The sequence below is a fragment of the Propithecus coquereli genome, unplaced genomic scaffold, assembly GCF_000956105.1.
Source record: "Propithecus coquereli isolate 6110/MARCELLA unplaced genomic scaffold, Pcoq_1.0 Scaffold748, whole genome shotgun sequence".
In the NCBI taxonomy this organism is placed as follows: Eukaryota; Metazoa; Chordata; class Mammalia; order Primates; family Indriidae; genus Propithecus; species Propithecus coquereli.
This window is the reverse complement of record NW_012153596.1, coordinates 1,016,972-1,029,378: the sequence shown is the minus strand read 5'-3', so window position 1 is coordinate 1,029,378 and position 12,407 is coordinate 1,016,972. Positions and strand designations below refer to the sequence as shown.

The following is a 12,407-nucleotide window of genomic DNA, read 5'->3' as shown; positions in this document are numbered from 1 at the left end:
GTCTCGAACTCCTGAGCTCAAACAATCCACCCGCCTCGGCCTCCCAGAGTGCTAGGATTACAGGCGTGAGCCACCGTGCCCGGCCCACTCTCCCTCTTTAAAACAAGGCAGTGGGGCTCCAAGGGCCATCCCAGTCCTAGAATCTGTACTGTAGATGACTTGTCCTGTCCCGACCCTAGGGTCTGACCCTGACCCTGACCCAGCCTGATTTCCTCTGCTCTCATTCTAACATTCTCAGTGCCAGGAAGTCCCTGTCTATGTCTCACTCGGTCCCCCTGCTACAGCTTTAAGCTCAGCTCCTTCTGCATCCAGCCTCTGTAATGTTGAGTGGGAGACACGGGGCAGATGGCAGACGGGCAAACAGACAGATAAAGGTCATCAGCTGCTACCCACCTGTCCAAAGCGGGGGAAGTAGGGCGGACTGTTAGGAAGGACATCATTCATTCCTGCAGCACAGTGGGCAGAAGGTCAGATGTGGGGTGGAGTAGGGCAGCCTGGGACCAGAGAGTGTCCTGGGCTCCCCACTCCAGATGCCCTCTCTCTGCCACCCAGCAGAACTGCCCCGCAACACCACCCAGGGAAGCCATTCTCCCTGCCCTCATCCCCAGGCTCACCAACATGCCACAGTGGTAGGATGATGGGGTTAAGATGACACTCAGCAATCAGGCGCCCGATTCCTGTCAGGGGGGAGGCAGAAACACTGGCAAAAGCTGGGTTCTGGGCCAAGCTTCTGTGCCAGCCTATAGCCAGTGCCACCCAATGTCCCCCAGTTACAACCAGCTACCCTAGGCTAGCCCTCATCTCAGTACCTGTCCCCTCTCTGCTGCTACAACACACCCATCTGCCACAGTGCAACCTAGCCCAGAGGGGGCAGGAGCCAGGGTCCCACAGGACCACCTCTGGGCTGGGAGGACAGCCGTGCCCAGGGGCAGCATCCCTTACCCCACTTGAAGCGCAGAAACTCAGAGCTCATGTTCACTTTCCCTGGCGAGAGAGCACAGAGGTGAGGCTCAGCGGCCCATCCTGCTCACACTAGGGGCTTGACCCGCCAGCCTGCTGACCTTCTGGGAAGATGTGCACCCAGTCCCCATGGTTGAGCTTCTCCAAAATGAAGTCCATCCCCTTCTGGTAGACGCCGTCTCCTGAAGACAAAAGGCCTCTCCCCATCAGTCCCCATTCAGGGGTGGGGGTGTCAGTGAAACAGGCCCATGTGTTAAGGCCTCTCCCCATCAGTCTGCCCCTTACTGGAAGGGGGAAGGAAGCAGCAGCTCAGGGATCTCCTCATGCCCCACTGTGCTGTCCACACAGACACCCTCCAATGACTGTCTTCTGGGCCTGCTCAGCCCCTGGGCACACTGTGGCCCTTGACTTCCTTCGTTCAACAATATCCTCTAAACCTCAAATGTTTGTCACATGCAAGGTAGCATCATCTCAAGACATCTCCTACTCAGATTCTGAACTTGGCAATTCCTCCACCTACCTAAGACCCCCCTTTCAGTGGCTCACCTGCTAAGATGCTTCAGCCACATATACCTGTACACCCTCAAAGACCCCTAGGTCAGCTCACTGCCCACCTTCCCTTCCAGCCAGGTCCCAGCTGCCAGTCACCACTCTCAGAGCCTCCCTTTCTCCTTGGATGCAACACCCCAGGGTGATCCTACCATGTGCTGCCCCTGGCCCAGAGGGCACTGCTGAAGCAAATCAAGCCCAGCCTCACAACCTTTTCCTAGTGTGTTAGCCAGTTCCCACGGCCACTCCTCACAGGGCACCTGCCTGAGGCCTCAGCCTCCACCATTCCCCCCTCATGCTGGCCCCTTCTTCTCAAGGTTCCCCTGAAAACTAGACCCTCCCTTAGGGAGGCCTCTCGGGAAGGGAAAACATTCAGTTGAACACATAGCATCAAGAGCTTAGGAAAGGCTGGGTGCGGTGGCTCACGCCTGTAATCCTAGCTCTCTGGGAGGCTGAGGCGGGTGGATCGCTCAAGGTCAGGAGTTCGAGACCAGCCTGAGCAAGAGCAAGACCCCGTCTCTACTAAAAAATAGAAAGAAATGATCTGGACAACTAAAAATATATATATAGAGAAAAAATTAGCCGGGCATGGTGGCGCATGCCTGTAGTCCCAGCTACTCAGGAGGCTGAGGCAGAAGGATTGCTTGAGCCCAGGAGTTTGAGGTTGCTGTGAGCTAGGCTGACGGCACAGCACTCACTCTAGCCCGGGCAACAAAGCGAGACTCTGTCTCAAAAAAAAAAAAAAAAAAAAAAGAGCTTAGGAAAAACTCAAACTTGATAGACTGAAAAAAGTGGAGTCAAGCTGCCCCTGATTCTAGCAGCCTTCCACTTAGGAGACAGCCTGACACTAGACCAAAGAGAAAGAAATGCAAACCTGGACTGAGGTGGCCCAGCAGTTGGCCACAACACAGAGGCAAATGCCTGATGCTGTGTGCTGGCTTGCATCTTGGTGTCGCTTGGAGACAACAGTACCCAGTAAGAGTCTCATAAACCTCGATGATGGAAAAGTAACCATATGGTGGACAAAAGCAGGAAAGAGGAAGGGGGAAGGTTGAAAGAATGGAGTATAGTAAATATCCTCATTTTATCAGGTGGGGAGTAAAGCAGCCCTATCACAAAGAGGGAAAGAGACAGACATTAGGAATATCTGTGGTCGATGTAGTAAGAAATGGACTTTTAACCTGTTCTCTGCAAGGCTGATTCTTTGGAAGGTGCTAGTTAGGGATCCAGGATTCTCAACCTAACCCAAATAGGGACCTGACCCAGCAGCTCACTCAGGGGCTAGAGGTGGGGAGTGACTGATTACCCACTTAAGTCCAAGTAAGAGCGGTGGTTTCCCTACTTGGGATTGCAGTATGTAGCAGGGGGTGGTCTTCATAGGTGCTGGTCCTTCTCTACTAAAGCCCACTGGTACAATCTATCCATTGAGCTTGAAATTGGAATTAAAAAATAATAATGATATTCTTTTAGAGCAACCCTTCATAATTTTTAGCTTTTGCAAATGCTATTGCTACCCACTTGCGTAGCTTGCATAAAATCACTTGAGTTCTTAAATATATTACAAAATCTATGGAGAAAAAGGGAATTTATCGGAACACAGAAGCAAAGTATGTCAAATACGTCCTTTACTTTAATCACGTGTTATTATTAGATCTTTGCTGCATGCCAAATGGGTTTGATAAATAACTTGTCCACCCACTTTCTCTCAATGAAGGTGCTTGGGATTAAGATTTCACTTTGTTTCTAATTTCACAACAAAACCTAGATGCAGATGAAAAATAAAGAAGTGGATATGGAAGGCCTCTGCCTGAGGTTGCAGAGAGGAGGAACTGAGACTCAGGGACAGGGAATAAATAAGCAGAGTCCCCATTTCTCAGAGCAGGTTGCAATAAACAACACCACGGTCATTCGCCAAGACACTGTGGCCTCTGCTTATTATCTTACAGAGATAGAAGTAGTCTCCAAAAGCAGCAAAAAGAGGAACCATTCCAAGGGGTTGTTTCTGGGAAGTGGGACTAGAGATGTGAAGGGGTAGGCACCGCCATGTTCCATTAAAAGTCCTTTTGATTCAACCTGAGAAAGCTGATATAAATAAATAAATAAAAGCCCTTTTGTTATTTGAGGTTACTTTATGGGGTTTTACCATGTTCTACTTAGACCAACTAGAAATAATAAACTCTCCCTTGACTTCTAATATCCTTTGGTTACTCCCTCCTCTCCCTTCTTCCTCATAAGGGAATCTCTGGGAAGAGTGGCCCCCCTGCTGTCTGTACTCTCTGGCCTACTGCAGTGCCACCAGCCCTCTCAGGCCACAGCAGGCTGGCTCCTGTGGCCGTCACTGCATGGGAATGGCTTCTCCAGGGTCACCTGTGGCTGCCATGGTGCCACAGGCACCTGGTTTGCTTCTTTCCTCTCTGGACATTGCACCCTGCCACCTTGGTGGCTTCTCTCTCCCTGTGTGCTTTGAGGTACCATCCTGGGCCACAGCTCGCTCTCCTTGCTCCCTCTAGAATCTTGCCTCTAAGTCCATGACTTCATTTGTAGTTGAATCCCCAATATCTTTATTCCTGATCATTCTTCTGAGTTCCAGAACTGCATATCCCACTGCCTCTGGGACTGTTCCCTTGCACAGGTGACAGGCTCCTCAGATGCAGCACATGCAGAACAGGACTCACCCTCTTCCCTCCCAACCCCATGCTGGGTTCCCCTTGCCCCATCCTCCTGGAGGCTCAGGCCAAACACCTGGTGTCTGCTGTGAGTTCTCTTTTCCTTATCCCATCCCACATCTAATCCATTTACAAGTCCTGCCAACTCTGCCTCCAGTGCATATCCCAAAGCAGTCCCCTTCTCCAGCTCTCCACAGTGACCCCTGGAGGCCCAGCCACAATCATCTGCTACCAGAACTACTGCAGCAGCCCTGCCCCCACCCAGCCCTGCTCCCATCCAGTAGCCAGGATGCTGTCTCTGAACCACAGATGCAAGCATGTTAGCCCCCTGATCAGAGAGTAGAGCCCAAAATTCTTAACAGGACTATTCCAGAACTTTCACATTCTGTCTACAAGCTACATTTCCTACCTTTCAGTCTTATCTCTCCAGCACCTGGCATGTGCCTGCCCATGTCCAAAACACCTCTCCCCTCGTTATCTTCTTGGAAAAATTCTGATTCCCCAGAAGAGAAAGCAATCTAGATTCTAAGCCTGGCTTTGCCACCTCTCAGCCCATGACCTTGAGCCAGCAGCTTAATCCCTCCAAACCCCTCATCTGGAGAATGGGGACCAAAACGGCAAATGGGGCAACCTCCTGGGGTTCTTGAGAGGTCCCAAGTAGTCACTCAATCTCAGACACTTCTTCCCACGAGTTTGTTTGTTCTCCCAGAAGCAAAATCCTCTGGCCTCCCAGGACATGCTACCACCATCATGGACTGATGACAATGCACTACTGTCAGTGAGTCTCCCAGTGACCTCCCTGAGAGAAGGGGCTGTGGATAATGCCTCCTTGAATTCCAATGCTAGAGCTCCGGCTCCACACAATCCCTGGGCAGTTGCAGAGATTGAGGGCTCTCCAAGAAGCCATCCCTCCTCCAGCAGCCTCTGCCCCCTCTGCTGCCACATGATGGGGGTGGGGCCTCACACTGGCTCCCGGACTGCCTGTCTCCCATGGGTCATTCCAAGACAGAGGTGCTGGCCACCAGCCTCCCTGCCCTAGAAGCACCTCCCTGCACTCTCCGGAGAAGAGCTCACCTCGGCACACAGGCACACACTTGCCCAAGCTGAAGAAGTGGGAATGCAGCTCCTTGGTGAAGCAGATGTCTGCAGCCGCAGGGGTCCTGGGGCAGGGACAGATGTAGTCAGCCCCACCTCCTCTGCAGCCTGCTGCCCCACCCCACCCCCAGCACAAGACCTGACATCACTGGCATGCAGAAGGGAGGCACAGGAGGGCCTGTGGGGGCCCCATCCCATGCCCTGCTTGGACTGCTGGACGCCACCTCCTGGGCAGAGCAGGAGGAGGGCAAATCTGGGCAGAGACGGGTGGGGGCTGTTGGGCCCACTGTGAGGGGCCCATTCCTCCTCACCAACGCATCAACTTCAGGTTCCAGATGTGGCGAAGTTTCAGGATCCCTAAAGAAAGAGAGGAAAGGCTTCATGCCCCAACTTCCCTTGTCTCCAAGGAATGCCCTTTCTGTCATCCCATTTCAGAGAATGAAGGACAAGGGTGACAGCAGTACCATTTCCCTACAGCCCAAAGTGGAATTTTCAGACCTTTGGGCTGGACCCCCATTTTCTCCCTGGCTCCTCCCTCTCCACAACCCTCCTTACTAGTCACTGCATCTGGTCTGCCTACCTCTCCAATATATTTTGACAATGCCCATTCTACAGCTTTCCCTCCACTATCACTGCCACCATCCTAGTCTAGGCTACTGGACAGCTTCAAGGCCTCCTTCCTGGCCTCCCAGGATCCACCTGTGGCATCCTACAGGCCATTCTCCACCCAGCAGCCAGAGTGAGCTTTGAAAGGCTCCAGTGTGACCAGTTGGCCCCCATGAGCTCTAGGATAGTCTAACCCCTACATTCAGATGTAGAGGTCCTGGGCACCCCTCCATCCAGCCATTTGGTTACTGGAGCCAAGCAACTTCCTGTGAAGTCACAGAGCAGGAACTTCTAGGTGTGGCAACCAGGCTCCTAAATGGGGCTGGCTGAAGGCTACAAACCTAGCCAGGGGCAAACCTGGAACCAGGACACAGGTCTTCCAGCCCCTGGCCCAGAGCTTCCTCAACAGGACACCCTATGGTCCCCGAACATGTTCACAAGACTATGAGACCTTCAACAGTTTCGAGAACAGAGGGTTCCACAGGCCTGATCAGAGTAAAGAAGCTGTCAGACCTTGCTGTGTGGCCAGTTTCTCATTCCTTCTAAATTTCTCAGGCCCTCTTCAAATCATGTTCCCTGAGGAGATCCTGAAGGGGCCACAAATCAGACTTTCACCCCTGGGGCAGGACACCAGAAACAAGACTGCCAGGACTACACAAAGAGCCACTGAGAAGTGAGTTTGTCCTGCTTTTGTTTGGCTCCATCCAGAGTTCTCTCCCTTGCTCCCTGTGCCCAGTACACTAAACTGGGTACCCCAGAGATGAGGGTCATCCATGCAGGACTGGTGATTGGAAACGGTGATGAGGGGCGTGGCAGGGCCTCGGTTCTCGATGAGTTCGTACAGCACCTCCTTGTTGTGGACGGTGAGGTGATTCATGCACTCTGCGGGGAGAGGGGGAGTAGAGGGGTCTCAGACTCCTTCTCCCCACCGGGCCCAGGGCTTACCCCCGCCAGGCTAGCCCCTGCCAGCGCCCCCAGCCCCAAGCCCCAACTCTGGCCGGGCGTGGGGATCCGTGACAGACGCTGCCTCGGCCTCGGGCCCACTCACTGGTCCAGAAGCAGCTGTAGGTGCCCACCAGGCCCATGACGACGCTGCTGGCCAGGGTCCAGGTGAGCGGCGGCACCGCGGGGAACGGCCATTTCACGTTTAGGGGCATCTCCCCCAACCCCCGCCGGCGGCAGCCCGGCGCTCCCCCCTGCCACGGAGCAGCCTGTGGGGCCGCTCTAGGTCTGTGTCCTTAACCGCTCAGGAGAGGGGTTTCTGACAGGCTCGCGCAGATGGGCGGCACGGCGCGACAGGGGACTCAACCAAGGTCACCTCGCGGGTCAGACCAGAGCTGCACCCGGCCCTGCTTTCTCGCCACAGAGGAGCCGCCACCGGGGTCAAAAGCTGGGGTCGCAGCGACGGGCGGAAGGGATCGGAAGAGCAGACCACGGCAACCACCGGCCGCTCCAACCCGCCGGAAAGCGAGTCCGCGGCGGCGCCGCCGCCTGTCGCAAAACGCGCGGCACTGCTTGATGGCAGTGGGGGTAGGCCCGCGGGGCGCGTGGCCATGGCACCGCCCCATCCCGCCCTGCCCTGGCGCGGATCCCGATTCGAGGCTGCTGGCTGCTTCCCTTTTGTCTCTTTTTTTTTCAAGCCTTTACTCTACAGCCAAACCTTTTGTCTCTTTAATTCATCCCCAGAAAAGTCTCCGCAAATGACATGGGCTGCCCAGCACGATTACCTGACATCACTAAAGGCCTGGGCTGGTGGAGCACTTTTACTTCATTTGGTTTTTTTCCCCTTTACTTTTATTGAGGTAAAATCCACATAATAGAATTAGCCATTTTATAGTATTTTATACCATCTTATGTTATATATAATATCTTTACAATGTGTATGTTATATATTACATTATGTAATTTTACACAATTATATAATACAATTCTACCTAATTACAATAGTACATGGTTGTACTATATATGTAATATATAATGTAATGTGTGATAGAATATGTAAGATATAACATATAGTAATATATAATATATTGTATATTATATGTAATATAAAAACATAATATTTTATACCACTTGGTACATTCACAAGTTGTCAATCACTACCTCTAACTAGTTCCAAAACATGATCATCACTTTGAAAGAAAGCCCCTCACCCGTTAAGCAGTCTATTTTTTATTTTTATTTTTTATTTATTTATTTATTTTGAGACAGAGTCTCACTCCATTGCCCGGGCTAGAGCGCCATGGCATCAGCCTAGCTCACAGCAACCTCAAACTCCTGGGCTCAAGCGATCCCCCTGCCTCAGCCTCCCAAGTAGCTGGGACTACAGGCATGCGCCACCATGCCTGGCTAGTTTTATATATATATATTTTTAGTTGTCCAGCTAATTTCTTTCTATTTTTTTAGTAGAGACGGGATCTCGCTCTTGCTCAGGCTGGTCTCCAACTCCTGAGCGCAAATGATCTCCCCCCCCCCGCCTCGGCCTCCCAGAGTGCTAGGATTACAGGCGTGAGCCACCACGCCCGGCCTATTTTTTATTTTTAAACCATAATTTTATTGATTTAAAAAATTTTTCCAACCTTCTGCCCATCACCACGCCCAATCCATTAGCGAGTAAGTCCTACCGGCAGGGACATTGTCCTGCATGACCTCACTACAACCATCCGATGAGGACATGAACGGATTCGGATCCACCGCTCGCCTGCAGACCCTGTCCGAATCCTCCAGTTGTCCCAACGGCATCACTGCAGGACTCTACGGGGCACTGAACTGCCAGCTCTCTAGTCCCTCCCCTTCTGTCTGGGACCATTCCTCAGTCCTCCCTTGACTTCCACAACCGTGGGCAGTGAGCGGACTGTCCCTTGCTTTGGGTTTCTGGAGCGCTCGGCTCAATATGCCCTAACTCAGGATTGTGCGGCCACACCCGGGGCCAGCGCCTGAGGACATGGAGAGAAGGCTCTTGTCCTCGGGGTGCCCAGGCTCGCCACGGGGCGTCCCTGCGTCGGGCATGAGTTCCACCTCCTGCGCTTTCCGCACCGCTGCTACCTGGAGGCAGCCCGTGCTGGGGGCCTAGCGCCAGGCCTGGGCGAGCGCATCGCGGGCATTCCATTCTGGCGCCAGCTTCTCGCCCCGGGCCCTTGGCACAGGTAGCCGCCCATTAAGGGGCTGCTGCTGCTCCGTCGCGACGGCGGCCGGCCTGCCACGCTTTAGTGACTCATGGGTCTGTCATCTCCCGCAGCCCCAGCTCCGCCAGAGCGCAGCCCCACGCCGGCCCAGGCAAAGCGGAGTCTAGGTGGGAAGATGGGCGGGCAGGTCGGCAGTTCCCAGGCCCCGCGCTCAGGCCTGGGAACTGTAGGGGGCGGGGCGGACCCCGAACGGGCCTGCCCATCGGCAAGGGTGGGGCGTCCGGCCCCGCCCCGCTGGGTGAGTAGGGAAGACAGCCGCTTCTTCTTTTTTCCTCTCCGGTCCCTAAGCAGGCAGGAGCTGCGATTTGGGAGTGTCGCGATCCGCTTAAGATTGAGGCAGATGTGGTGACAAGCTGGTCTGCGCAGGTATGGGAAGTCTCTGGGCAGAGAGGAGGGAAGAAGAGTTGCCCCCTGCCTGGGGGATGGGTTGGGAGGGGAAGGGAACCCCAGCGCTGGGGCCAAGGCTGGTATTGGGAGCCTGGGCTGAGCTTTGGGCTGAGGCCAGAAAAAGTCGCTCTCTCTGGTTCCTCTTGCTTATAGCCCTCGTGGGGGTCCCTGGCCCCAGAACCTTCAAGCTGGCCCATGTCAGCCCAGGGCTGCCCGAATGCCCACATACATCCCAGAATAGGCACCAGGGCAGGGAACCCAAAATAGCATGAGTGGCAGAGCAGGTGCTCAGGGAGAAACAGGCATCAAACCCAGCCAAGAGGGAGACACTGTGACAGAAAGAGAGGGGAAGAACAAAGAGAGGGAGACAGAGACAGAGCGTAAGAGAGGCAGAAAGTACCTTGGAATGCAAGCAACATAGACAGGGAATGGAGTGAGGGGCTGAGTCCTGGCAGGTCGGGGTGAGCCTGAGACAAAGATAAACCCAGGAATGCCCAGAAAGAGGGGGCTCTAGCCGGCAAGATGAACAAGAAGGGCTTGCCAGTGCTAGCGAGGGCGTGGGAAAGAGGCCCCATTACACATTGCAGTGGGGATGATTTGGCCATATCTAAGATCATTTTAAATGCATACACCCTTGGACCTAGCAATTCCACTGCTGGGACTCTATTTTAAGGATAACATCTCACAGGCTGAGGTGGCTCACACCTGTAATTCCAGCACTTTGGGAGGCCAAGGCAGGAGGATCAGTTGAGCCCAGGAGTTGGAGACCAGCCTGGGCAACACAGTGAGACCCCGTCTCTACAGAAAATTTAAAAATGACTTGGGTGTGGTGGCGAATGCCTGTAGTCCCAGTTACTCAGGAGGCTGAGGCAGGAGCATCGCTTGAGCCCAAGAGTTCGAAGCTGCAGTGAGCTATGATGACGCCACTGCATTCCAGCCTGGGTGACAGAGCCGGACCCTGTCTCAAAACAAAACAAAATAAAACATAACATGTCACAAGTGGGGAGAGAGAGATGCACGAAGATGTTCCTCTAGTTGCTGATAGAAATGAGGTTATGAGCACCTGAGCCTCCCTGAGTCGAGAGCTGGCTGCATCTCCCGTAGTTAGTGTGTCTGGGGAGGGGAACACTATGCAGCAATTTAAAAGAATGAGGGAGCGGGTGGAGGCTGCAGCTCCGACGTCGGCGCGGGCTGGCGGGGCTCGCCCGCGATGGCCTCAGGATGGCTGAGTGCGCCGCCCGCTGGGCCTGAGGGCCCGCCTGACGCGCCGGCTTGCGCCCATTGCCTGGGATCCGCTGGCGCTGGGCACTTGGCGGCCCCAGCGATCCCATCGGGGCTGTGCTGCTGTCGCCACCGCCCAGCCGCCGCCCGGCTTGGCCGCCTCTGTGGTGTCTGTCTGTCTCCAGGTCCGCGCTGCTGGGGGCTCGGGTTGCGGGGCCGCAGCAGCCTGAGAGCGGCGGGTGCAGCTTGGACGCCTGGGCGGGCTGGCGGGGTTCGCCGCAGACGGACTCAGAGTCTCCCAGTGCGCCGCCGGCCTGGCCTGAGGGCCCGCCTGGCAGTGCCGGCCCGCGCCGGGAGCGCGGGAGCCACTGGCGCTGGGCACTCGGCGGCTACAGGGGATTGGGGCCAAGCGGCGGGTTCCCACTCCTGAGCCGCTGTCACCGCCGCCTAGCCGGCCGCCTGGCTTGGCTGCCGCTGCTGAAGGCGCGGGCAGAGTCGGGGGTTGCTGGGCCTCCGCAGCCTGTGCGCCTAGAGCCCGCGTCCAGGGCCCCAGGCAGCCGATGAGCATGGAGGAGCAGTGCCTGCTCGAACTGATGGTGGAGGACTCCCTGGACCCCTTCTTCAGGCATGTTCTGCAGCTGGTGTCAGAAAGGAGAAGACGAGGATGAAGAAAAGTACATTGATGTGGTGTTTAATAAGAACATGAAGCTGGAACAGAAAGTGTTAATTCCTGTAAAACAGTTCCCTAAGTTCAACTTTGTGGGGAAACTTTTGGGTCCACGTGGTAATTCTCTGAAGTGTTTACAGGAAGAAACCTTGACCAAAATGTCCACCCTTGGGAAAGATTCCATGAGAGACAAGGCAAAGGAGAAGAAGAGTTGATGAAAAGTGGAAAAGCAAAGTACTTCCACCTCCATGATGATCTCCATGTTCTCACTGAAGCATTTCCCCACCTGCAGAGGCCCCATGGGATGTACTTTGCGAGAACTCAAAAAGTTCCTCATCCCTAACTATAATGATGAGATCAGGCAAGCATAGCTCCAGGAATGATCATATTGGAATGGCAGTTAGGAAATGCAGATGTTCCAGTGGTTGGAGGGAAACCCACCTTGCATGCAAGAGGTGCACCAATCCCAGCACTAACCAGGGGAAGGGGAGAAGTCACAGCCCAGCTGGTTGGAGTTGGTGTCCCAAGAGGGGCACCAACTCCTAAGGGAGTTCTTTCTAACTGAGGGCCAGTGAATCAGGGAAGAGGACCTCTCACTCCCAGAGCAAGAGGAGTCCCCCCCAACTGGGTACAGACCTCCACTGCCACTCTCAACACAAAGAGACCTATGGACAACATGACTGTGATGATGAATATGGCACTGCTTATGATAAGCGAAGTTATGATTCCTATGATAACAGCTGTAGCTCCCCAGCCCAAAGTGATGCTGATTACTGTGATTACGGACTCAGACTCAGTGTGGAGACGCACAATTCTTATGGGCAAGAGGAATGGACTGACTCAAGACACAAGGACCTTCAGTGAGGACAGCAAAGGATGCATCTACAGAGACCAGCCATATGACAGTGATTGTATTGTCTGATGTTGTGAAATAGCCAATCTCCACCAGTCCTGTATACTGTTCAAAGCAAATTTTTTCAGGCCAACCTCAGTGGCTCACACCTGTAATCCCAGTACTTTGGGAGGCTGAGGTGGGAAAATTGCTTGAGACCAGCAGTTTGAGACCAGCCT

At 54.2% G+C, this 12,407-nt stretch overlaps 2 protein-coding genes and 1 pseudogene across 3 annotated transcripts in view; 2 read left to right on the top strand and 1 right to left on the bottom strand.

Annotated features, from left to right (window-relative positions):
- TAZ (tafazzin) overlaps positions 1–7,293 on the bottom strand; it is an 8,754-nt gene extending 1,461 nt beyond the window's left edge. For both annotated transcript variants that reach the window (XM_012661966.1, XM_012661967.1), the window contains exons 1-8: positions 6,925–7,293; positions 6,630–6,758; positions 5,582–5,627; positions 5,250–5,335; positions 1,062–1,142; positions 943–984; positions 615–677; positions 394–446 (exon numbers count right to left, since the gene is read on the bottom strand). In XM_012661966.1, coding sequence (XP_012517420.1) covers positions 394–446; positions 615–677; positions 943–984; positions 1,062–1,142; positions 5,250–5,335; positions 5,582–5,627; positions 6,630–6,758; positions 6,925–7,033 — 609 coding nt within the window. In that variant the 5' untranslated portion in view covers positions 7,034–7,293. The remainder of the gene's footprint in view (positions 1–393; positions 447–614; positions 678–942; positions 985–1,061; positions 1,143–5,249; positions 5,336–5,581; positions 5,628–6,629; positions 6,759–6,924) is intronic.
- A 2,071-nt stretch (positions 7,294–9,364) lies between these two features.
- DNASE1L1 (deoxyribonuclease I-like 1) overlaps positions 9,365–12,407 on the top strand; it is an 8,923-nt gene continuing 5,880 nt past the window's right edge. The window contains exon 1 of the mRNA XM_012661969.1: positions 9,365–9,427. The gene's annotated coding sequence lies outside the window, so the exon portion shown is untranslated. The remainder of the gene's footprint in view (positions 9,428–12,407) is intronic.
- LOC105824513 lies at positions 11,236–12,258 on the top strand (annotated as a pseudogene).